Source organism: Furipterus horrens, unplaced genomic scaffold, assembly GCF_987537825.1.
Source record: "Furipterus horrens unplaced genomic scaffold, mFurHor1.1.pri manual_scaffold_2, whole genome shotgun sequence".
NCBI lineage: Eukaryota > Metazoa > Chordata > Mammalia > Chiroptera > Furipteridae > Furipterus > Furipterus horrens.
The window spans coordinates 125,457,755-125,484,846 of NW_028327172.1; the positions used below are offsets into that span (position 1 = coordinate 125,457,755).

At 34.4% G+C, this 27,092-nt stretch overlaps 1 protein-coding gene and 1 non-coding gene across 7 annotated transcripts in view; both read left to right on the plus strand.

Moving 5' to 3' along the window:
* SEC24B (SEC24 homolog B, COPII component) overlaps positions 1–26,062 on the plus strand; it is a 94,598-nt gene extending 68,536 nt beyond the window's left edge. For 2 of the 6 annotated variants that reach the window (XM_090266403.1, XM_090266405.1), the window contains exons 6-23: positions 1,154–1,338; positions 3,181–3,283; positions 5,411–5,537; positions 6,407–6,516; positions 8,915–9,027; positions 12,049–12,167; positions 12,501–12,556; positions 12,770–12,976; positions 15,419–15,542; positions 15,951–16,109; positions 17,148–17,321; positions 17,964–18,074; positions 19,396–19,571; positions 20,421–20,558; positions 21,305–21,409; positions 22,226–22,318; positions 24,714–24,817; positions 25,063–26,059. In XM_090266403.1, coding sequence (XP_090122529.1) covers positions 1,154–1,338; positions 3,181–3,283; positions 5,411–5,537; positions 6,407–6,516; positions 8,915–9,027; positions 12,049–12,167; positions 12,501–12,556; positions 12,770–12,976; positions 15,419–15,542; positions 15,951–16,109; positions 17,148–17,321; positions 17,964–18,074; positions 19,396–19,571; positions 20,421–20,558; positions 21,305–21,409; positions 22,226–22,318; positions 24,714–24,817; positions 25,063–25,177 — 2,319 coding nt within the window. In that variant the 3' untranslated portion in view covers positions 25,178–26,059. Of the gene's footprint in view, positions 1–1,153; positions 1,339–3,180; positions 3,284–5,410; positions 5,538–6,406; positions 6,517–8,914; positions 9,028–12,048; positions 12,168–12,500; positions 12,557–12,769; positions 12,977–15,418; positions 15,543–15,950; positions 16,110–17,147; positions 17,322–17,963; positions 18,075–19,395; positions 19,572–20,420; positions 20,559–21,304; positions 21,410–22,225; positions 22,319–24,713; positions 24,818–25,062 lie in introns of all 6 variants that reach the window. The other 4 variants (XM_090266401.1, XM_090266402.1, XM_090266404.1 and 1 more) reach the window with 4 other exon arrangements.
* LOC150019431 (small nucleolar RNA SNORA73 family) lies at positions 19,622–19,824 on the plus strand. Its single transcript, XR_016509462.1, has one exon. It is a non-coding gene; the product is annotated as a small nucleolar RNA SNORA73 family (small nucleolar RNA).
* Positions 26,063–27,092: the final 1,030 nt, after the last annotated feature.

Genomic DNA, 27,092 nt, shown 5'->3' on the forward strand with positions numbered 1-27,092 from the left:
ATTTACTCAAAAAACATTTAAGTCAAAAAAGATAAAATGCAATCCTTATAATTAAAAGAAAACAAAATTGACCTTGTTTATCAAATTGATACACTCTGATACTTACAAAAGCATTATTTTGGTTAATCTTAAAACTTTGTATTTTGTGTGTTCTCAGTGAGATATAATCTAAGGACCAAAAAAAAAAAACTACAAAGAAATCTTACATTTAATTTAATAGCTTTACATTTGTGATAACATAGATGTTATTTTGAGACTATTTTAGTATATTAGGATAAAACAAATAAGTAATGATGTTACAATGAAGAATAAGATTTTCCACAAAAGAGAAGAGAGATACAGGTATAAAATGAAAGACTTTAAATTAAAATATCAGCATCTTAAATTTGAATAGAAAATGTCAGTGTGAACTTAACTATTTTTGCCCCTATTTAAAAATGTATGTTTTGCATCTATTATAAAAGTTGGAAGGAATAAACAGCTCACTAGCAGTGAACACCCTTATTTCCCAGATGTCACCTCTATTTAAAAACAACCAAGATTCCTTTTTGTATAAATGATTAATTTGAAGTCTGAAGGAGGAATAGTAGAAAATGTTATGCCAGAAAGCAAGGAATCTAACCAAGATTAATAGGTTCGTATCAAATGGACATAGGTCCAGCTCTCACTTGCCACAGAGAAATAATAAAAAGCCATGAATTCCTAATAGTACTAAAAATATAATGAAAGTAATACAGAAATATAAGCAAAGCAAAACTCATTGAACATCATTGCATATTTCCATGACAATGAGCTCATTATCCTGAAAAATGGTAATTGAAAAAACTTGAAAACATAAGCGTTATGCTGCCTTCTCAGTAGGAACTGTGTTCAAAGAAAACAGATTATTGATGTTGAAAGTGTTGTTGCTGAAATTTTGTTTCATGATGTTTAACCATGCTAATTAGATTTTAATTTATTTAGTGTTTTTACTTTGAGGGTTTTTCCAAGAATGTTTAAATTGATTACTGCCCTATTAAGTCATTCTTCTCTTACCAAGCCAGGTTTAAATTTTCTTTTTTTCCCCATATATTATAATCCTTTCTATAGGATAATAAATTTTATTCATGTTTGTCGTATTGTTCTTTTGTTTTGTTTTGGATTGATCTCTCAGCAGTATCCTGACATGAACCAGCTGTCTGCCGGCCTGGGAGGACTGAGTCTTCAGAGTTCCATACAACCAGAAAGCCTACGACCTGTAAACCTCACTCAGGAGAGGAACATTTTACCTATGACTCCTGTTTGGGCTCCTGTACCCAACTTGAATTTAGACCTCAAAAAATTAAACTGTAGCCCAGAGTAAGTATTTATTTTATAATCTTTAGTAAGTAATATACTTTGTCAAAAAGATTGTATGTCTCTTAAAAATAACAAAATAATATGATATTAATTCCTTGACTGGAAGTTTTGTTAATGTGAACACTTCTATTTTAGTTTGAGTAGATGTTCCGGATATAAAATTCAGCTAAGGTTGTCTGTTCGTGTTCTAGAATGTGAAGTCCATTATCTCCAGGCTTACTATCCAGCCTGAATTTAGATTTGGATTTCCTTTTATGGAGAATTTCCTCACCTCATGGGGAAGTTCAGCTGGCAGCCTTGCTTCTCTGGTGGCCAAGCCCTGTATAGCCTGTGGGTGACTGAGCTCCGTTACTGACCTCACAGTGCCTCCAAGACAAAAAGTTCTCTCTTCTTGCATGCTTTCAGTACTTCTGTGTCTTACAGCGTATTTATTCCTCTGCTCCTGAAATCTCTCCTCAAAAAGTAAACTCTGATTCACAGAGCAATATTACCTTCTTCCTTGTATTAAGAGAGTTACTATTCTTCTTTAGAGCCAATACTTTTCCTTTTAAGGCAATAGATTTCTGTCTCTTAAAAAGAAAACTATAATAAACTTCTCTTTTTTCAACCAGAATCTTACATAGTTTCCAATACAGAAAACAGAACATGGAGCTGCTCTGCAGGTCCTCCTCCCCCTCTCTGCCACACTCAACCACCAATCCTCCATCAGTTGCCAAGGCCATTTTTATAAAGATGTACTTAGTTATGTGTTTTCTGTGAAAATATCTGTCATCAAAATAGAAAAGCAGAGTAATTGAATACAGGCTTTAGAGTTGGACATACCGTGGTTCCACTTATAAGGAGCTATGAGACTTTATGCCAATTACATAACCTCTCAAATTCTTAGCATTGTCAGCTCTAAAACAAGAATAATTATTCCCACATATTAAGATCATTTGTTCAATAATTATTTACTGAATGCTTTCTCAGTTAAGCGCCAGGCACTTTCTGGTGCTGGGAATGAAGCAGTAAACAGAAGAGTTTCTAATCTCACAAACTAATAAGTGTATAATGAAATGCCAGAGTATTACTATGAAGTAGGAAGTAGTAAAAGTGGACAGTGACTATTTTTAACTGAGGAGTCAGTTCAGGTTTTCCCAAGGACTTAACATTTGAGTGGAGATCTGAATGAAGTGAGAGAGCAAGCTATGTACCTCTCCAGGAAGTGTGTGCCAAGCTGCCTGAACAGTAATGCAGAGGTCCGAGAGCAGGAACCAACCTGATGTGTTCAAGGAGCACCACCAGTCTGGACCAGGATGTATCTGGCTATCTCTACATACTGTCAACCACTCTATTAAAATTCCTTTCCTGGTTTCCCATACTTCTGCTTTTTATATCATTGGTTCTGTGTCTACTGACCGTAACCTGTAACTTAGAAAGTTATAAGCACTTACCATATGAGAGGAATAGTGCTACAATGACACAGGACAAAATGATCTCTGATCTTAAGTAGAAAAGACAGACAAGGTACACAACCAACTAAAGCCAATCAGGCTAACTGATACCATAGAAGCATAAAGAGACCTCAGAGCACAGAGGGAGAATTCATTCCTTATGACTTGTTATCAGGGGTGAGGGTGGTTTCAAAAGAAGTGGTAATTTGGATGAGCCTCAGAGTAATTCAACAGGTAACGGAGGAACCACAGTATTAAAGTTGCTGAGGTGTGCCTTTTCACTTAAGTTTTCTACTCCCTCCTATTTGTGCCTTACATGCTAGTAATGTGGAGTAAGCAGCTGTCTATATCAGGATGTTTTTTATTTCCTGATAGCTAATTTAGTCCATGTTGTGTATATTTTTTGCAGTTCGTTTCGGTGCACTTTGACAAATATTCCACAGACACAGGTTTTACTGAATAAAGCGAAGCTTCCTTTAGGATTGTTGTTACATCCCTTCAGAGACCTAACGGTAAAGTAATATATTTTAGAATATATGTGCATACTGACATGTGTTTTTATGTGCAAGGTATTTAGATTTTATATTTTCTTAGAATTTTTTCATCTTTTATTTGAAGTTATAAATATTTCTGTCAACTTCAATTCAGCAAACATTTTCTGAGCACCTGCTTTGTGACAAGCCCTAAACTAAACAGTGATAAATATATAGATGGTTACGTCATTGCCCTTGCCCCTAAGAAATTCTTCTCTCTAACGGGGAACAAAGATGTAAGAACAAATAATTACATCTAGGATAAATAATGCATGCAACTAATCAAATTCTATAAGGTATTTAGGGAGTGAGTACAGTATGGGAAGTAATTCCTCTGGGTACAGTAGCAGAAGTTTTCTGTGAGTGATGAGATCTGAACTGAATTTTGAAAGGTTAGTTTTGGAAAAGGAAAGGCCTTAGAGGATAGATGAACTTGAGGAGCCCCTTAGTATAAACATAAAGGAAGCACCAGCAATGATGTGCAGTCAGGGAAGAAAACTGTGAATGTTCCTAACTGTATTATAAACAAATAACCTTCGTAAAAATAAAGTCCAGACACTTCAAGTCTATTGAATTAAAACACGACTTGTTTAAGTTTCCAGTTTTTTTGGTTTAACACCTAGCTTGCTGGACTTTTACACATACTTCTCGTATTTCATGCAAATATGTTGTATTTAAACTAAAATTTCTAAACTTCAGAAATAAAATTTATCCAGATACATTTTATTTATACTTTACAAGCTGCATTTCCCCCTCACACTTTTTACACCTGTGGCTTTCTGCCCCTCTTATTGCTACTGAGTTTCTTTTGCTCTCATTCATCCACAAAACATCGATTTGCCTGCCTATCATGCTATGTACTGAGGATACAAAGGTCAGTAAGCCTCCTCGTGGAGCTTACTTTATACTAAGATGTACAGAAAGGAGAAAAGTGAATAGAAAATAAAATAAATATGTCATGTAATAAGGATCTTTAATTCATTCCGAAAATACTATTTGATATCATGTAATATTGTTACAACCTTAATCTCTGAACCAATGTAGTTAATTTCCCATATACACAGGTGAGAATTCTTATCTAAATACAGATTCTAAATGTAATACCTTCTGGAAATATATATACTAAATTGGCAATAGTGGCTTTCTCTGGGATATAGAATTCTGAGTAGTTTAAAATTTTTTAATTTTAATTAATTGTATTTCTTAATTTATTCAAAAGTGACATGTAGTTATATAACAAAAATTGTATATGTGAAAAAATACAAAGATATATTGTTTATGTATAGACAAAAACAAAGAAATATACTAAGATGTTATCAGAAGTTAATTCAAGGAGATAGAATAATATGTAATTTAAAAAATCTTTTTTTCATGTTTTCTAAGTTTATTTAATTGACTATAAAGTTTTTTTCTCAAACTAAGCGTAAAGAGATTTTTTTAAAAAAAAGATTTTACTTATTTTTAAAGAGAGGGAAAGGTGGGGGGAGAAAGAGAGAAAGCGAAACATCAATGTGTGGTTGCCTCTCATGTGCCCCCAACTGAGAACTTGGCCCGCAACCCAGGCATGTGCCCTGACTGGGACTCAAAAACTGGCAACCATTTGGTTTGCAGGCCGGCGCTCAATCCACTGAGGCACACCAGCCAGGGCGAGCTGTATTTTTTAAAAGGCACATTGTGTTTGTTTTTTGTGGTCTTGGTTCCCATCAGAATTTTTGTGCTGACTAATGAGTAGTGCCTGATAGCATCAGATGCAAAGACAAAGGTGTTTTCATATGGCATGTGTTTCTTTCTCATTGTTATTTCTTGAGTCTAGCTGATGAGCTCCAAGTTACATTATTTTCTTAACCAACCAGGCTTTTTTTGGTCAGCCAGTTTTTATTGCATTTGGTTTGACTTTATTTTGGTGTTATTTTATATAAAGTTTATGACAGAAGAGGGAGAAAACTTAGTAGTTGCTTGTGTTACTCAGCACATCACTGGATTTTACTGAAATGATTCAATTTGAAAACACAATTATGGCTTTGTTCTGAATATGAGCACAGCAGCATGTATTCCATTTTCTCCTGGGGTATTTTTCTGCTACAACATCTTTATTTTACTTCTTAGCAATTACCAGTGATAACATCAAATACCATTGTGAGGTGCCGATCTTGTCGAACATATATCAACCCTTTCGTATCCTTCATTGATCAACGGAGATGGAAATGCAATTTGTGCTATAGAGTCAATGATGGTAAGTTTCAGGGTTTTCTTAATTTATTGATTTTTAGAGAGAAAGGGAGAAACATCAGTTTGGTGTTCCACTTATTTATGTATTCATTGGTTGATTTTATATGTCCCTGACTGGGGATCTTAACTCGCAACCTTGACACATCAGGACAATGCTCTAACCAACTAAGCAACCCAGCCAGGTCAGTATCCTTAAAATAAGTGTGTGTGTTTAATATAATTTTAAACATTTTGACATTGTTGTCATTATCTGGTTGCTCTTCACTGCTTTCAAAACTTTAATACCACTTTTATTGCAGAGAATATAGGCTAGTGACACTTTATTTTGGCTAGTCAAAGAGATAATTGCTAATGAGGAGAAATGAGAGTGAGGTCAAACTAAAAAGCACTCATAAAACAAGTAGTGAAGGTTATGTAGGTGAGGTCATGCAGACTAATTATGCTTGACCCTGACAAGTTAAAATTGTATTTTGTTGATACATTACGTTCATTCAACTCAGTGCACGTGTGTGTCTATTTGCCCCTTTAGTCATTTGTTAGGACATCTTACTATGATTGCTTTCAGATTTGTGTTTCTGTCTGATTTTTTTTCATATCATGACATGTAACAAATAGAACCCAAACCTAAAAAGCAAGGTCATTTATGTTCTGGTTTCCTAACCTGATTTTGGAAAAAAAGTTTTTTAATCCTTCTGATATATATTTTTTAAAGTGAGGTTAAAGAATTAGTTTTTACCATTAGATGTTCACAGAACTACTTGTAAACCTTACATAAATACTGATGATAGAAGTGTTTATTTCTAGGAGTTTATATATGTGTTTAGTTACAGATTGTGTTACTAAATTTGTACTGGATTCCTAATTCTTATCTAGTTCCTGAAGAATTTATGTATAACCCCCTTACCCGATCTTATGGGGAGCCTCATAAACGACCGGAAGTTCAAAATTCAACCGTGGAGTTCATTGCTTCTTCCGACTACATGGTAACTTTATTTATTGTTAAAGTTAGTCGTGGGATATATATTGGTCATTTGTAATTTGCTGTTAATTGAATTCTTGTCCAACTTCTGAAAGTTTAAAAGTGAATTTTTTAAAATAATGCTGAACGTTTATTCTTAATGTTAGTAATGTTTTTTGATGAGCACTAACATCTACAATTTGTTGCCATTATGATTATATTACTTACATGGAATGAATATAAATATTCCTTTACCATTTAATATTTAAGACCCTCTAACAGAAAAACTCATGTTTTTGCCAAAAACTGCAGTTTTCAATCTCATAAAGATACACTCTTACTGCTTCACCTAGTACAGACATAAAAAGAAATGGATACTGACTTCACAATAATTTTTCTCTTTCCATCAATTCATCATAAAATTCTACCTGTTTAAGCCCTCATTCTAATTTTCCACTTACAAAAACAAGTTTTTGACCTAAATTCTACTCATTTATCATATCTATTCATTTTAAATATATTTATTATAACTTGTTTCCTCCATATCCTTATATTTAATTTTTGTTGTCTGCAAAATGTAAAGTGGTGAAGAGGAACAACTAATGTGTATTAAATTCCTAGTGAGTGACCCGTTACTTTATTTTTATAATATTTATGGTTCTTTTTTGTCCAACATAGCATCTGCCCACTTAACTACTATTTTTTTGCCTGTTTTTATATTAACTATAGTAAACTTTCTCTTGGTCACTATTACTCTCAACACCTTACCTTCTTTACAATTTATTATGTTCCCAACTTTGTTCTAGCTCTTTAGGAATCTTAATCTGATAGAGTGGCATAGCAAAATAATGATCTTTAATCTTTCCCATATGACCCATATGATCCCTGGTTGATACTTTTTTTTGTTATTTTTTATTTTTAAGATTTTATTTCCTTATTTTTAGAGAGAGGGGAAGGGAGGGAGAAAGAGAGGGAGAGAAACATTGACATGAGAGAGAAACATTGACCAGTTAGTTGCCTCTTGTATGCGCCCCAACTGGGGACTAAACCCACAACCCAGTCATGTGCCCTCACCAGGAATCAAACCCATGACTTTTCGCTTTGTGGGCCGACATCCAACCACTGAGCCACACCAGTCAGAGCCATGGTTGATTTTTTTTTTTTTAAGACTATATATCCTTTAATTTTAACTTTCTGTAACAGTAGTTTTCAAGCAAACTTCAAAGAAGAAAAAAATAGTATAATGAGCCATCATTTACCCATTAGCAAGCTTCAATAATTATTAACATTGTACTGTATACATTTCATCTTTCCCCAGTCTACTGCAGTCCCTACTCCCCTCACACACCCTGGACTTTATTAAATGCTAATCCTACATTTATTTTATTTTATTTAATCCTCACCTGAGGAATTTTTTTTTTTTTTTTTTATGATTTTAGAGAAAGAGGAAGGGAGAGAGAGAGAGAAACATCGATGTGAAAGAGAAACATCAGTCGATCAGTTGCCTCCCAAACGTGTCCCAACCGGGGACCAAACCTTCAACCCAGGTATGTGCCCTGACCTGGAATCAGACCCGCAACCTTTTGGTATACGGGATGATGCTCCAACCAACTGAGCCACCCAGCCAGGGCACTAATCCCACATTTAACCCATTAATACTTAAGTATACGGTGTATCTCTAGCAGAGAGGAACTAAACTTATTTGGAATGCCATCACAAGGACTTCACACTTAGCACTTAACCCTTGGGATGTGACCATCACCAGGTGACCCAGTAGATAATACTAAGGGTTATTGAGGTAAAGAAAATAAATGTTAAAAATATTTTTAGGAGTAGGGAAGGAATATAGAGGTTGATATTAAATAATAAGTTTAATTTTTCTTTGAAAGTTAGGCAAGAATCTATCAGAAAAATATTTAGCCCATCTGTTTAACCATTACTGTGTAATGGCTGCCTTATGCTTAATCCACAACCAAATTTTAAGATAAAAAAAGTTAGAGGAATATCTATTTAATTTAATTTATGGTTTTATCCTCACTGAGGACATTTTTAAAATTGTTTTTAGAGAGGTGGGGAGGGAGAGAAAGAGAAACATTGATGTGAGAGAGAAACATTGATCAGTTTCCTTGTACATACCCTGACTGGGGACCAGACCCACAATCTAGACATGTGTCCTGACCAGAGAATGGACCCACAACCTTTTGGTCTATGGGACGATGCTCCAACCAACTGAGCCACACCAGTTTGGGCTGCGGAATGTAACTTTCATTAGCACATAAGATCATACAAAACATCCTATTTGTGTTTTTTTTTGTTTGTTTGTTTCTTTTTTAATAATATGCTCCATAAATATAGTATTATGGTGATATAAAAAGAATGAACTGTACCTACTGAATAAATTACATTATTTTTATTTCTTTCAGCTTCGTCCTCCTCAACCTGCAGTTTACTTGTTTGTTTTAGATGTGTCTCATAATGCAGTGGAAGCTGGGTATTTGACAATTTTGTGCCAGTCACTGTTAGAAAATTTAGACAAGTAAGAACTGTTTTTACTCATAATATGTGTGTATACATATAGAAATGTTGTGTTTGCTAGCACTTCATGGTGTTGGTTTTTATTGAGTTTGATTTTCTCTATAACTAAGAGTACTTCCTGTCCACCTTAGAATATGGATCGTGCTACTTGGATTATTATGACTTATAAATTGGTGTCTGAATCATAAAATCATAAAAGTTGTAATACTTACTTTGGAATTTAGATCTCATCTAACTATCTCTGTGACTTAGCACATCTGGCCAGAGAACTTGACTTGGCCAAGGGTGCAAGGAATCTGGATGAGGGAAATCTAGTTGTAATTTATGTCTGAGCAAGAAGTTTTTCATAAAGTAGTTTTTATTGATTTTAGAGAGAGGGAGAGGGAAAGAGAGGAACATCGATTTGTTTTTCTACTTACTTATGCATTCATTGGTTGCTTCCTGTATGTGTCCTAACCAGGGATGTAACCCACAACCTTGGCATATAGGGACAATGCTCTAACCAACTGAGCTACCCAGCCAGGGCTTCATAAGGTAATTTTAAATGTGCTAATAAGAGAATGAGCCAGATAAAGGGAAAAAGGGCATTGATTTTCTGCTGAATATTTTCCTGGGAGCCAGAAACTGAGCTCTTCATTTTGGCATATTAGTAATAAATTGTATTGTCAAGGGGAAACAGTAATGCATAGATTGCTTATACCTGGCTCTATTTCCTTTCTATGTGTCTACAAATAGTAGTCATGAAGGAGACTCTCAACTAGCTTTCATAATGAACCTTCCAAATCTCAGGAAAAAAAAGCTGTTTGTATGTTTTTTTTTCTACTCCCAACACCCACAAGAGATAAGACCTAAGATTGTTGGTAAGAGTGGTTCAAGACTGCAGTGGTTTTGCATATGTGTGAAAGTGTAGATGGGTATGTATGAGTACATTGTCAGATGTACTCTTGGTGATCCCAGAAGGTTCTCCCTAGTCTTCATTGAGTTTGTTGAGAGTCCTTGCTCTGTTGAGTGCTAGCTCCAGTAATCATAGTCTGTGTGTCACTGATCTTGGCCTGTGAATAAAACTGATAATATTGAGACCTTCAAGATAAAAAATCCAGAGATATTAAGCGATTTGCTTTTAGTTTCATAGTAATTAGTTTTCATATTTTTCTCCTTGATTGAAGCATTTGCCCTATTTTTAGTCACAAGGGCTTACTTCAGATACAGCTTTAGCAGTGAGTGGCTGTGGAAGATCCTCTGCAAAGAACTCATTTTAAAGACTGAAGAGTTAGCTTACTGGACAAGTATGAGGATATATAGCCCTAGAAATAGGAACCATTGCAACAAAGACGAGTGACTTTACAAATTATATAGACTATGCAAAAGGATAAAATTGGGAATGGAAAATAGTTTTACATATCGGCAGCCGTCCGTCTCGAGAGACGATGGTGTAGCTTCTTAAGAGTCTATCTGCACCACCGAGAATGGCTGTGCAGTCCAACTCGGGAGTGACACGGTATCTGTCTCCTCCCGTGTTGAATCGACATCTTGCGATGACGCTGGAGTGTCCTCTCCAGTGAAGCTGAAGCTACAGAGCCTGGGCAGGGTGATATGGAGGGTCTGCTGTTGCCCATGCAGCAGACGCCCCCTCTCTTCGCAGCTGAAGGGTCCAAGGGAAAGACAGAGTCAATACAGCTTGGCTTCAGGTGCGCCGCAGGAGTTGCCGGTGTTGACTACAACGTCAAACCGCCTTAGGGACTCCGGCTCCGGATTTTCTGTCGGGGTTTACTCCCTTAGCCTTTCCCCTGAAGAGGTATGCCGCAAGGCAGCGGAGGTTTTTTGGAGTCAGAGTTTTCCTTCTCTGATGTGCCCTGACTGGAAGATCGAACCAGCGACACTTAGCTCGCAGGCCGATGCTCAATCCACTGAGCCAAACCAGCCAGGGACAGTTTTACATATATATATATATATATAAAGGCAATAGGATAGCAACAATATAGTAAAATCTTTTTGGAAAGGGTGATGGAAGAATTTGATACTGGAGCAGTTGCAGCTCAATTGTGTTTTGAGTTTGGTGTAGAGCAGGTAATAGTCTCTGTTCTGATTGGTAACAAACAACCCTAATATTCAGTGACCTTAGAAACCTCAAAGAGATGATGATTAGTCTGCAGAAACATTATAAATCTTGACCGGTATTGGTCATCTAAACATCGCATAACTTGTTGCATTCTGTTCAATGGAATATTTGTGGACATTGCTTGCAGACTGTATCTGAGTGGCCTAACCGATCATCCATAGTGGTAATAATTCTTGCTTTCAGGCACACTGTTTTGACATTGTGTAATATTAAAAAATATTTTAAAAGCTTTACTAAAACAATAAATTACATAACAGTAGTTGACATAGTTGGTGATACTTAGAAATACACTTCTATAAGATTCAGCATTTATCTTATAAGAAAAGCTTGATGGACAATGAAGTGTTAATTTATTCTTTTATGCTGTGGCAGTGGCTTGAATATACTGAATTCTGGCAAAAAATTTTTAAAAGATGATAAATAAAATGTTTTGATCTTAAATGTGGTTTTTATTTTAAACTTTACACATTAAAATCTGATATGCATTACATTCAATCTTTTCTAGGCCAGTACTTGTCATTCTGCCTTTAAAATATTTAAACAAGATATACTGTTTTTGTAATATTGGAATTGAAAATATGAGTGATTTTTCACTTTAAAAGAATGCTTCAAAGCAAAGTTAGCAAGAAATCTTTTTTTTTTTAATTATGTCATTTTTACGTTTGGTTTATTATTTGAATATAGTTCAGTTTTCTGACTTATGAACTCAAAACGTGTCAATGTTTCATCAGAAGATGAAGTGTTTCATCCTGGCTCTTCTCTGACTGTTTAGATAGAGAAGACTTTTCTGTCCTCCATGAAAAAGCCTATGTAATTAGTCTTAGACTTAGTTTATTATTTCATTATTTACTTAAAGTGTGTTGCAGAGAACTTAAAATTTTAAATTGTCATTTTTATCTTTAGGCTTCCTGGAGATTCACGAACAAGAATAGGATTTGTGACCTTTGATAGCACTATCCATTTCTACAATTTACAAGAAGGATTATCGCAACCTCAGATGTTGATTGTGTCTGATATAGATGGTAAGCAGTGAATAAAATAAAAATCTTTTTAACTACAAAATTTAGAGTGATGCTACTTTATTTTACAATACTTATCATAATGCTGTAAGGATAATTTGGTGCACTTAGATATTTGTTTGAAAATAATTGTTTCCTGGAAAATACTTGATTCTACGTTTTTTGAACCCATGTATGTGTACTTTTACATGTGTATAATACATATAAAGGATATATATTTAATAAAGCAGTATTATAGTATACATTACATGGATGGCCTAATGAAAACTAAGATTTTTTTATATTATAATCTTTAGACTTGATTTATCTCTTGATTAAAATATGTTTTCCCTATAGATGTTTTTCTCCCTACTCCGGATAGCTTACTTGTGAACCTACATGAAAGTAAAGAGGTGAGGTTAATTTTTTTCCTTAAAGTATTAAAATATTTTTGTTATTTCAACTGTTTACTGAAATGTTTAACATTTAGTTGGCGTATTAACATTTCAGTAGACAATGTGGACAGTTTACAGTCTCCCAAAGTGGTACATAGTATGCTCTGGGATGTTTTGAAGAATATTGCCTTGGCTTCTCAGTAATTCAACTTTTAATCTTTGTTTTCCCAGCTTATAAAAGACTTATTGAATGCATTACCAAATATGTTCACCAGTACAAGAGAAACACACAGTGCCCTTGGTCCTGCGCTTCAGGCTGCATTTAAATTAATGTCTCCAACAGGTGGCCGTGTATCTGTATTTCAGACACAGTTACCTTCCTTGGGTGCAGGACTTCTGCAGTCCAGAGAAGATCCTAATCAGAGATCAAGCACAAAGGTATTTTATGTTTTGTTTCTCTGTCATATTCAGGATGCTGTTTTCTGCCTCTAGAGACTGTGTATTTATTATTCATTCTGCTTTTCTACTTCACTAATACTAATGGTAAAAATGTGACTTGATATTCTGATTCCCTGTACTCTTTTCTGTTAAGTAATACATTTACCAAATCTGAGATATTATAATGTAACATGCTTATACTAATAGACTTACAATTTTGAAGGTAATACAAATCATTGTATAAAACTTGGAAAGTGGAAACTATAAATCAGTAATCTCACTATCAAGATATACAAATGCATACAAATAAACATAAGTGAATATCATACATATATCCTATATTTCTTAATTGACCTTTTATTCAGAGAGTATATTGGGAGCATTTTCTGAGGCCCCTAAAAATTCTCTTAATTTAAGAAATGTTTTTTAGTAAATGTGAAAGTACTAGATTTGTCATTGCCTCCTAGCTTTTGAAAAGTTGTCTGCAGTATTTTAACTATTAAAAATACATTTGTCATGCTGAATATTATATGAAGATTTTATCAGAATATTTTAATCCCCATTTTAAATAATAAAATAACTATAACAATTTTTTGTTCTGTACGTAAGTTTTGTCTGGCTTCAATTTATATATGAGAAAATGCCATTACAACTAATTCTGAGTATGAATCAAACAGTTTTAATAGTGTCATAAATATTAGGTGATATGTTCAGTTTTTCCTTAGGATAAATTCCTAGAAGTAAAATTATTGGGTCAAAGAGTATAAACTTTATTTAAGTTATTAATGTATTTTACTTATTGGGCTTTTTATTTATTTTTTTAAGATTTTATTTATTTTTAGAGAGAGGGGAAGGGAGGGAGACAGAAAGGGAGAGAAACATTGATGTAAGAGAGAACATCAAATTATTGCCTCTTGTATGCTCCCCGACTGGGGAGCCAAACCCATGACCCAGGCATGTGTCCTGACTGAGAATCAAATCTACATCCTTTCACTTTGCAAAGCGGCGCCCAACCAACTGAGTTGCACTGGCCAGGGCTACTTACTGGGCTGTTTATTAACCTGTACTCTTAATGGCTCTGATTTTCTAGCCAATATTAAGTATTTTTGCTTCTTTAGTTTTTACCAATTTGCTAGAGAGAAATAGCACCATATTTTACTCTTTTTTAAAATTTATTTTAGAGAGAGGGAGAGAGAAACATACATAGATTTGTTGTTCCATTTATTTATGCATTGATTGGTTGATTCTTATATGTATCCTGACTAGGGATCGAACCCGTAACCTTGACATATCCAGATGACTAAACCAATTGAGCTATCTGACCAGGGTCCATTTTTTACTTTTTAAAGAACTTGTGTTTTTTAATTACTTTTGAGAAAGAAGCTAATTTTAAAATAAATTGAGTCACATTTTTAAGCTCATCAACAAATACAGCTAGCATTGAGTTAATTGTTCCATTGCAGCCTATTATAGAATACTGAGGTGTTTTGAATGTAGGAAGTTGTTACGTTATTTGACACAGTTTTGTTTTTTCTCATTTAACTTTTAGAAATATTATTCATTGCCTGAGACTCAAAAGATTTATAATTTATTTTTATTTTTATTTTTTAGAAAGAGGGGAAGGGGGGGAGAAAAATGAAGAGAAACATGGATCAGTTGCCTCTTACATGCCCCCAACTGGGGACCTGTCCTACAGCCCAGGCATGTATGTGCCCAGACAGGAAATCTAACCAGCGACCTTTTGGTTCACTGGCTGGCACTCAACCCACTGATCCCCAGGAGCCAGGGCAAAAGCTTTAAATACCTACTCTGGTTTACATATTCCTTCACATCTGAATAAACTAATGCAATAACCATACACTACATGTGATTGAGAGGTTTGAAACATTTGGTTAGGCTGTGTAACATAGTAATGTAAGAATTTAGAGCCTGGCTCTGGCACTTCTAACTCTTTCTCCAGTGCCACTTCAGCTCAGGGGTCCTACTACCAATAGGAAAAACCTTCCTTAATCTGGTATGCTCTCTTGTTGTTATGTACCACTGTGTAATAACGGCACTCAATCTGGAGCCCAGACTTCTTGGGTTTATGTTCCAGCATCTACTACTCAATAATTATGTACTTGGTCAAGTTACTTAATCATATTTTTGCCTCAGTTTTTTTCATCTGTGAAATGTAGATAACCCTATGAAATATATGTTATTATAAGGGTTAAAAATTTATATAAACTATCTGAAGCAGTGCTGGCATATAAATGCTTTATAAATGTTAGCAATTACTAGTCTTACAGGAAATCTGTGCCAACTGCATGGACATTTGTTAAAAACTCTTTAGTTTGCTGGGGGTGTGGGGAAAGGATATCCTCTGACTTATTGTAAGAGAGACATAGAAATATGTGCATAATTCAAGGTTTCTGGCTCTTACTTTATGATCTGTTGACTTAGGTTGTACAGCATCTTGGCCCTGCAACTGATTTTTATAAGAAACTTGCTTTAGATTGCTCAGGGCAGCAGACTGCAGTGGATCTGTTCCTTTTAAGTTCACAGTATTCTGATCTTTCTTCTCTAGGTAAGGAGAAATTATTGTGTTTATCTGTTTACATAAACAGTTTTTGCATATAAATTAAATCTGAACTCTTCAGTAAGAGTTCTCAATATTTTGGAGAGAGAGACATGTGAATTAGATAGATGAGACCTATGAAAATTACCAGTAAACTTTGAAGCACTTTACAAGTATAAAATGCTGTTAATATTTTATTTTTAAAATACACTTGCTTTACCATTTTGCTCAACAATATAATATGTTATATGTTACAAATGTTTGTGTTTTCTCAGATTTATACATCATCCTTATTTTGACAGCTTTGGTATTCCCATTATGACTTAGATTTCTTAATAATATAGGATCTGGATTACTGTTGGACAGTTAGGATATTATTGTTTCTGTAGTTAATACTTTTTATATTTCTCTTTAAAGCTTGCATGTCCAAGTATTCAGCAGGATGCATCTATTATTATCCATCTTTCCACTATACTCACAATCCTTCACAAGCAGAAAAGTTACAGAAAGAACTAAAACGTTATCTCACAAGAAAAATTGGCTTTGAAGCTGTTATGAGAATAAGGTGTACTAAAGGTATGAAGTTATAAAAACTATGTTTTATTAAATTAATAAGCATTTACATATTGACTACTTATGACTACTCGTAAAGGTTATTCATCATAAAAAGGTTTATGCTTGATCCAGTTAGTTGTACTCTTGTTTTTTATATATAGTTATTTATGTTATGGTGCATTAGCGAGAATGGAGAGTCTGAGACAATTTGAATTTCAAATTGTGGCGTTTATTTTAGCTGACCAGCGACTGTCCACCCGTCCACAAGCCAGACTTAGGTGAACAGCCCCGACCCAAGGGATTGGGGTCTTATAAAGCATTTCAGGTGCATTCCTGTTCCTGCAAGTGCAGGAACTTGGACAGAAAAACAGCTTGTATAAACAAAAAATTTTCTACTATTCCCCAGGTCACTGCTCAAAGGAATAACAGTTAGGTTAAGTCCCTTGTTCTGCTTGGTCAGAGCATGCAACCGCGGGGGTCTGGTTCCCGGGACCCAAGTTCAGCTGATTACCCTACTGGCTGGACATCTGAAAAATACCTTCTAACATTTTATATAGTTATTGAATAATCATTGTCCAATTTTTAAAATTATTTGAATAAATGGACAAAAGTAATGTTTTGCTTCATTAGGAAGAACTTAAGAGAAAGCCCATATTGGGGAGAGTTTAGAAGGAGAATTAGAGAAATAGGTAAGCTCTTAAGTGAAAATGGTCAAATTTATGATCTTTCCCTTGATAATCATTCAAATAGTCTTCAATTTGCATTATCTTGCTTTTATGTGAATGTTTGGAGGAGGGATTTTGATTCCTTATTTTAATTCTTAAATGAATTTTACAGTAATCCTCACTTCTAAAATTTTATACATTAGATCTTTTATATAACCTACATTGATTCTTTGAATTGATGTTTTAGAACTCTACCAACACTTCAATCCTACACCATAGTTATCCTTTTGATTCAAAATCAGAGACTTTTTATTTTACTTTATGAGGCGGCTTTAGTCTGAGATAAAGATACTACTGTTACTTCATCTTTTATAACAACTTTTCTCTTCTCTAGGTCTTTCAATGCACACTTTTCATGGAAACTTCTTTGTTCGTTCCACTGATTTGTTATCCCTTGCCAACATCAACCCTGATGCTGGATTTGCAGTACAACTGTCAATTGAGGAAAGTTTGACAGATACTTCCTTAGTGTGCTTTCAAACAGCCTTATTATATACATCTAGCAAAGGTAATATTAAAAGAGATGAAATATAAACTGCAGCAGTAATTCTTCCCTCCTTCCACATGCTAGGGAAAATGGGAAGGAAGAATGGACATATAGTGGAAAATAATGGGATTTCAATCAGTTAATCAAATATATGTTCTGTTCTTTTCTGAATCTTTAAATGATATCTTTTTTGACTTGTAGAAGACTTGTATTCCAAGAATCATAGTATCTGGTAAACAATTCATGCTAAATTCAGCCATTGCCATTTTTAGCATTGTTTCTTGTCTTATAAAATTAAAAATTCTGCCTCGCACTTAAGGCCTACATTTGTTAATTGACAGTCTAATAAGTTTTCTGACATTTTACTATTTTGGATATAATGTAGAATGTGTTATATTAAAATAAAAACTAAAACCTAATAATCAACTATATTCAAAATACAGTATGTGTTCATAGTATGAGTATATCTTTAGATTTAGAGAGTGTTTAATTTTCTTTAAAATATGTTCACTGTAAAACTTTGTTTTTACATCTCAGTATGCTGTTGGTGGTTTAATACAATCAAAACAATAACTTGAATAATATTTTGACCTGTTCTCTTTGTTTCTTTGTTGGTCTAATGTGTTTTGCAATGACATTTGCAATGTTCATCACTTTGTTTAGGTGAGCGGAGAATTAGAGTGCATACACTCTGTTTGCCTGTGGTAAGTTCACTAGCAGATGTGTATGCAGGAGTGGATGTGCAAGCTGCCATCTGCCTTCTGGCAAACATGGGTGAGTAAAAACGTGGGGGAAATGCATTTTTTCATCCTAAAAACTGAAGCTTGGGCGTTTTTTTTAACCCTAGATATCCCTTATTTTAAAAGTGTATGTTTCACATTTTCATTTACAGCCATGTGAAGTGGACTGTTACCATATTTCTTATTAATTCTTTGGTTTAAAAATCTTTTAGGGGATTCATAATCAGTAAAAGTTGGTAACAACCCAGGTTTCCTTCAGCTAGTGAATGTATGAACAAACTAGGATACATTCATGCAGTGGACGGACTACAACTCAGCAATAAAAAGGGAAGAACTTTTGGTACCTGAACAGACATGGATGATGCTCATAGGCTTTATGCTAAGCGAAAGAAATTAGACTCAGAACACTTCCTGCATATGATTCCATTTATATGACATTCTAGTGAAAGAAAAATCATAAGGATGAAGAATAGATCAGTGATTCTCAGGGTTGGGGGCAGAGGGACCATTTTCCTACAAAGGGTGATGGCACTATTGTGTATCTTGATTGTGGCAGTGATTACATCGTTATGTGTTCAACATATAATCACCATGGAACTATACTTGAAAAAGTAAATTCTACTGTATGTAAGTTTGAAAAAATCCTTTAGGGAATTAATATAACATTGAGTGTTTTGTTTTTAATGAATTTATCTTTTAGCTGAATTTAGACATGAAATGAACCTAGTTATTGCCCATGATTATAATTGTATTTTTGATACTTGTACATATGTGTAGATTATCTCTATTTTAATAAAATATGTATTTGGAGTTTCATGTTACTATCTGGCTTTTCAATATCTGCATAAGGACCTATGTCCAGTTTGTTCTCTTTTTTTGTTGACCTGGGAATGCTTTGACAAACATTTTAGAAGATCACAGGATAACTCAGATTGTAGAATATACGTTGTTTTTTTTTTTTTTTTTTTTTTCTTTTTTTTCCTTTTTTATTAGAACTTAACATTGTTTGTCCAGGAAAACAAAATACTTTATACATGTGAATTCTATTTGAGTAATGGAAATATTCCCAGACCTTTCTTAAAAGTAGATGGATGATACATATTTAAGTATTTTTATAAAAGAGAGTAAAACAAAAAGTCAAAAACAATCTAGATTTGTTCTCATTGTCACATTTAGTTCAGAAAAATTCTGTAATGAGCAGATACTTTTAAAATGAGGATGCAGGTGAAATGTATATTTGTATACTAGAAACGGAATTTTTGTTTGTTTCTTAAATAATGCATGTAAATCTTATCTCTTGCAGCATCCATTGGAATCTAATGGTTAAATACCTTTTCCTTTTGGTTGCTTTCTAGCTGTGGATCGATCCGTTTCATCAAGTCTATCAGATGCAAGAGATGCCTTAGTGAATGCTGTGGTGGATTCATTGTCTGCTTATGGCTCCACTGTCTCAAATCTACAGCACTCTGGGTTGATCGCACCCAGTTCCCTCAAGTTGTTTCCTCTCTATGTTTTAGCCCTTCTCAAGCAGGTACGCCTTTATACACTGTTCAGTAAAGTCTTAAAATTCTTGATACGTATCCAGTGTGGACACCTGCAGGAAGTCACCCTCCCTGGGCCCTGTCCAGGTGGCTTGGGGGAGCTGAGGGCTCTGCCCCGTGGCATACAGGCCCTTTCTGCAGGCTGGAAAGAAAGCGAGCCTTGAGTCTGTGACCGCATGTTCCTACAGCTTCTCAGAGCCCCCTGGACAGTGACTGAGGAGACAAACCGTACAGGAAACACCTAAAAGAGAAATAAAAATAAAATAAAATTTTGATACATAGGTGAGGAAATGAAATCTAGGTTTTCTGGATTTTTTTAACAAAAGTACTTAATTATTAAGATTATGCCGTTAAGCATTTGGAAAGTTTTGAAGAACAGGCAAAGATGAGTGGAAAACATAAGCATACAAATACTTGACTTGTAAAAGCCTATGCCCTCACGTTTTACTGTCTGAGAGCGGCTTGTATAATGGTGTGGTTATAGCACACTCTGCATATGCTTCTGGAAAGGGACTAAGGAAAGGATTATTATTTATTGAACATCTTTCCATGCCTTGGTCACCATGATGGTCATATGCACATCATCTGAATTAACTCTTACAGCAACCGAGAGAGCTGAGTATTTTCCCTGTTTTTCTCATGATGACAATATAGCTTTGAAAAGCTAAGTAAGTTGCTCACATATCTAATAAATGTCAGAGCTGAGAATTGAATCTTGGTCAGTGTGATTTGGGGGCCTTGCTTTTTCCATGATAATAGTATATATTTGTTCTAATATTTATTCACTGTTTTTATCCTTTACGTGAAATTTTTCTGGTTTTCTTTTCTTTTTAATGTAGAAAGCATTTAGAACCGGCACAAGCACGCGCCTGGATGATCGTGTGTATGCCATGTGTCAGATAAAGTGTCAGCCACTTGTTCATCTAATGAAAATGATTCACCCCAACTTATACCGAATAGACAGACTGATAAATGAGGTATGATTTCTTCCAGCGCACTTGAAATTTTTTAATTTAAATATATTTGAATGTCTTGATTCTGTAGGTAAGGTAGCAATGTATTTATTAACAATGTTCTAATTCATTTTTCCCTGTGGTATTAATACATTAAGTGTGGACACTAGGACTATCAGATACTATCTGTGGTTATGGAGTTTTCAAAAATAGTTAAATGTGGGGAGTAATTTGCCTTGTGGGTTTGCTTATAATATTTATTACAAAGTTAAGTTGTAGAGTGGGCATTCCCATCTATAAACAGATATTGACTGTTTCTGATATGATCAAAGTGCAGTTTTCATCATACTGTAAACTGGATCTGCTGTCCATCAGTGTTTTTAATATGCAAATATATAGTTATGTTTTCTTTCTTGCATTAAAACTTTACTTTTTGGAGTCTGCTCTGTATAATGTTCATAGAGAAATGTAAAAAAGTAACTTGCTTTACAGCAGATTTAACAGTCATACTTTTAATATACCCAGATTCCCAAAAGGGAAGGATATGGACAGATTGTTTTACATATTTGTGTTTTTATCTTTTTAATTCAAATACCTCTGAGTGTCTTGATTCTATAGCCAAAGTCATAATGTATTATCAATAATTTTTTGCATCCTACAAGATCCTCAGGTATTATTTTTCTGTTTTTCATAAAGAGCTAGTGGCCATTAGCTTCCAAACTTGTGACAGCAATGTGAGTTCATTCACATTCCATCTGTTTTTGTTTCAGGGTGCAATACATGTTAATGACAGGGTTGTACCTCAGCCGCCGCTTCAAAAATTATCTGCAGAGAAGCTGACAAGAGAAGGTGCTTTCCTTATGGACTGTGGCTCTGTAAGCACGTTCTACTGACAAAGCCTAACACTGATCCAACAAAAGGAGAAACACTTACAGGGCCCCGCTCTGTTGTCACAGATCAGTCAGTGAAAGGTGGATTAGGAGCTGAGAGGCAGTGCTTTGGTAACTGGCACAAGAGGTTAATTCATTTTAGATTCTTCTAGTTGGCTGTTACTTTATTATCATAGATTAATACATTTTATTAACATGGATTATTTACTGCCCTAGATTATGTCTGCTTGATAAAGAGAAAAATTCCTGTCTTTAAGGATTTTATCATGTAGAATCATAAAATTCAAAGGGACCGTGAGTTTATCTAGTTCAGCTTATATCCATTGTCAGAAATGCCATTGATGATCAGTTCAGGGGAAGTCACTGGGCAGGGTGGTGGTGAGGGTGCTGGTCAAGGTGGCTTCATAAATGATATCTTATGAGTAAGAAAAGAATTCCACTAGTCACGGGGGGGAGCACATTCGTGAAAACAATAGAGACAGCATTGAAATAATGGATAGGAAATAGTGTGAGTCCATTTTCCTGGTTAAAACATTACATTCCCACTGGGGAAAAAGGAAGAAGGTAAAATATACTTTATGGGAAGTCTTGAAATTTAAGCAAAGAAGATAGGAAGCACTGTAGATTCCTGGATGTAGATTGTAAGTGTGCCAATTACATTTCCTTTTTACTTTTATGTTCTTTCTTTATTTGAAATAGTACAGTTTCTCTCTTTTATGCTTGATAATTGTGAGAAAATAAACTGCAATGGGTTTCTGATGAAGGTATTTTAATATATTGTTTTTTTGTGTGTGTGTCTAGGATTTTTACATTTGGGTTGGAAAAAACTGTGACAGCACCTTCATAGAGGATGTACTTGGGTACCCTAATTTTGCATCGGTGCCACAGAAAATGGTCAGTGGGTTTTTATACAGTTTTAACTTTTTGTGTGCTTGTTTTAAATTTTTATTGAAATAAAATTCACTTAAGAGTCACAGTTTTAACTATTTTAAAGTGTACAGTTCATTAGTTTTTAGCATATTCATTGTGTTATACAACTAACACCAGTATCTCATTTCAGAGACCCCCCCCCCAAAAAAACCCATATCTCCCAATTCTCCCCTGCCCCTTTCCCAGGCAATCACTGATCTCCACTCTTCATCTGTGGATTTGCCAGTCTGGGACATTTCATGTAAATGGAATCATACAATATGTGGCCTTTTGTGTTTCACTTCTCACGTTTTCAAGGTTCATCCCTGTGGTAGCATGCATCAGTATTTCATTCTTTTTATGACTAAATAATACTCCATTGTTTGGATATATACCACATTTTGTATATCCAATAATTTGTTCATGGACATTTGGGTTGTTTCCACTTTGAGACTATTGTGAATAGTGTTACCGTGAACAATTTCTGTACAAGTGTTTATGTGAACGTGTTTTTGGTTCTCTTGGGTATATAACCTAGGGTTGGAGTTACTGGATCATATAGTAAACTCTGTGTTTAACTTCTTGAGGAACTGCCACACTGTTTTCCAACAACTTTACCTTCTGATTTAAATTATTTTGCTGATTCGCTGGCCAGGTAGTTCAGTGGGTTAGAGTGTCATCTTCTATGCCAAGATTGCAGGTTCAATCCCCAGTTAGGGTACACACAAGAAGCAACCAATGAACACATGAATAAGTGGAACAACAAATTGATGTTCCTCTCTCTCTCTCTCTCTCTCTCTCTCTCTCTCTCTCTCTCTCTCTCTCTCTCTGCCTTCTTCTCTCTCTCTAAAATGAACAAACAAAAAACTTTTTACATTGATTTGCTGATAATAAATATAAATTTTTCAGTTGGCTTTTACTGTATATATATTAACCAATACCAAAGAAATATGATTACAAAGGCAGTTCTTTATATTTAATTAATTGGAAAATGTCTACATTATTTTTGGATATTGTTTGTAAACATGTCATTTCTCCTGAAATTAATGTCAGTGTAATTTTTATTACACTGCTATTGTGTGACTCAATGAATGAGGATAATAATTAAAAGTTTTAAAAAAGAATAACAATGAAGGGGAACAGCATATGGAAAATAAATCCTACTAAATAGAATAGTAAACTTTATTTTAAAGCTGTAGTTTATTAAGCAATATGATACTAGCACAATAAACATATCTGTAAAACAGAACAGAATTTAGACATGGTTCTTATTCCTGAAAAATAGAATGTGGTAAAGGTTACATTTTAAATCATTGGGGAAAAATGGAATATTAGAAAAAGAATATTGTATTAAAATGGGCAAGGCCTTTGTTTTAAGTTAGTGATGGAAAAGATTAATATATCTGAGAGCATAAAAATAAAACATTTCTATCTGGTAAAATAAGTAAATAAAGACAAAACAAAATTGGAAAATTATTTGTAACTCATATGACTTAAAAAGGAGTGGTTTCTCTAGTATATACAGTTCTCTTACAATCCTTTAAGAAGAAACCTGTCTCCTAAAAACAAATGGAAAGTTTAAAAATGGGTAAAGGGTTTGAACAGCCAATTCATAGAAATATTTTCTGTTATTTTACTTTTTAAATGATGACATAAATTATAAATATAACTAACCCAAACATTTCTATTTAAATTTTTTACAAACTATATACTTTGAATTATTTAGTTCACTATTAAGTTGGCTTTGGAAGGAGAAAACCTATATATATACAGTATTCCCTCACTTATCACGGATATTAATGTTCTAGACCCCCCTGCGATAGGTAAAAATGCGCAAAGTAGGAACCTTACATTTATTTTAGTATTTATATATATTTTAAGGCTTTATATACCTTTCCCACACACTTATAAACCATTTCCAGTCCCTTATTAACCTTTCCCACTCCCTTATTAACTTTTCCTGCACTTTTATAAACACTACTTATGTTCTTAAACATATTCTACATTCTTAAACCTACGTAACTTTAACAACATACTTATACAGTACCGCAAAATCCCGCGATACAGTGAAAAATCCTGCGATACAGTGAGGCCGCGATAAGTGAACCACGATATAGAGAGGGACTACTGTATATATAAGAATAGACTTTGGGTTCTTAACATACACACAAAATGTCAGTGACATATTTACCATTAAATGAGTTTTATTGACTTATCTAGAAAAATACAAACAGACTTACCAAGAATTTAAATTTTATTTGTTCAGTTGCTGCTATTGAGACTGGGGATAGTTGGTGGTAGTGGAAATCATGATTTAGTTCTAATAGTACTAAAGTCTATGAGACAGAAAATAACTTCTTAATATATCTCTTTTAACCAGGCACATCTTCCAGAGCTAGATACACTTTCATCAGAAAGAACTAGATCCTTTATAACTTGGCTTAGAGACAGCAGACCGTTAAGCCCAGTTCTTCATGTGGTCAAGTACGTACTTCTACAACTTAATTATAAAACTGTTTTATCCTGTACAGTCTGTAAAATTTCTTATCTTCAAAGCAAATTTAAAGTTATTATTACCAATATATTCTAGTGATAGAATGCTGTTATTTGAATAATATACTCTATGTTCCATTTTCCTAAAGTTCCCATATATCGTACATTATTAAAATGTGTAATTATTTTTGTTAATAATATTAATTTTTAGGTGAATACCCTTTTCTCTTTTTCAGGGATGAAAGTCCTGCCAAAACGGAGTTTTTTCAACATTTAATTGAAGACCGGACAGAAGCTGCATTCTCTTACTATGAATTTTTGCTTCACATTCAGCAGCAGATCTGTAAGTGAAGTGGAATAACGTTAAATCTAAGAAAAAGGCCTAGGTAAAGCATAATCTGTCCAAGAAGCACATTGGAAATTTGAACGAAGGCATTTGTTGTTACAAGACACAGATGCATAGCATAGCTCCCTGTCTGAGGCAAAAGGTGAAGAGGAAGAAAGAACTTGACAGATTTTCTCCAGACTAAATTAATGGTAACAGTGATGCTGTTTCACCAAGTATATTTTGAATTGGTTTCTATACATTTCCAGTAGTGCAGCAGTACAGTGCAAGCCAGCAAATTTATGTAGCTAATGTGGAATGATGTGTAATGTAAAATTAGATGAATTCTTTCTTCTTATAGTTAATACGACATTTCTGGACTAGAACCCTGACAGGAGATGCCAGAAGGCAGTGGGTACCATGTTATTTATAAGAATTACTTTTTAACAAGGAGTGATTCGTATTCATTAAATGAATTCAATATTTCCCCTGTAAAAACAATAGAGTTTCAGTACATGAACTATAGAAAAAATATACATAATGTACATAAAGTTACATTTGTAAAGAAAATGTAAAAATGTAACTACAGAATATGAATTGCTTAAACTGTGCTGCATTGTTGGATGACAACAACTCTTTGTTGCCGTTAGAGAATAAGGTTGACTAATGCGTATTATGAATTGAGTCCACAGAAGAAACAAAAAACTCTTTGTAATTCTGTTAAATCTTTTATGTGGATTTATTTATGATCAGCCTACTAATTAAAAATATTTTGCTTGACAATGTGGTTTGGTGTTTTTTTGTGAGGTGGACAGGAGTTGATGGGTTTTTAGGTGGGGTTTGTTTGTTGTTTTTACATAGAATGTACTGGATTTGCATGATTATTGACTAAGTATAATCTTAATTTGTCTTTCTCATTTAGGCATTTTTCTGCACATACATATCAAGAAAATTTTCATAACATATGTGACTGTCCTATTTAATTGACTTTAAGATTGCCATTTTGAATTTTGAGATTTTATTCTGATGAGAAAAATCTATTTTACTAATAGCGTATTTGCTATAAAACCATTAATGATCCATTAGATTTGGGAGGGAATTTTATTTTATACACTATGAAAGTCCCATTGATGAACTTTGGAAGGAAAAATGCTGTTGATGTGTGTGATGATTTTTATGGGTTTTATGCTTAGTGCATCTCTTTTTCTTTGGGTACAAATAAAAGTACTCTCTTACATTCCCTGGTAGAACCGAGAGGTTACGTGACTCACCCTAAATGACATTACTAATTAGTGACAGAGCTAAGAGTAAAAGCCAAATGTTCTACCCACTCACTGCCTACTGCCCCTACCCCCATGCCCCCCACTGTACTTGTTCCTGTACCATGCTGCCTCTAGCAAGAGGAATCTTACTGAACATTAGGAGAAACTATAGCACTCTAAGGGCAACAAAATACTGTAACTTTAAATGAAAAGTATTGTGTTTCTGCTTTAAGAAAGAACAGTCTTTTGTCTCTATATTTTGTTTTTTATTCAATAAATATTCATAAGCACTTAACACCTGTCTATTGTTCTAGGCATAAAAGAGACAAAATCCTGCTTTCACGGTGCTTGTACTCTAGAGCGAGAGTGGGAAGACTAGGGGAAGGACCATGCATTTGTGTATGTCAGGTGTGGTAAATGCTGTGAAGGAAAGCTGGATAAAGGGATTAAGATGCTTCTTTTGGATACCCAGAGAAGGCCCTCTGAAAAGGTGACAGTTGAGCAAAAGAGCAAAGCCACATGGATATTTGGAAGAGCCATCCAAGTAGGGGAACTTTGTGGTAGTTACCTTCTGGCTGCCCTTGTTTTCTCTGTGAGAGAAGCAGAGTTATCCACTGAGAAAGGGGAAGGACTGCGAGAGGTTTCATGAAATATCCTCCTAGGAAAGGGAGATATTGAA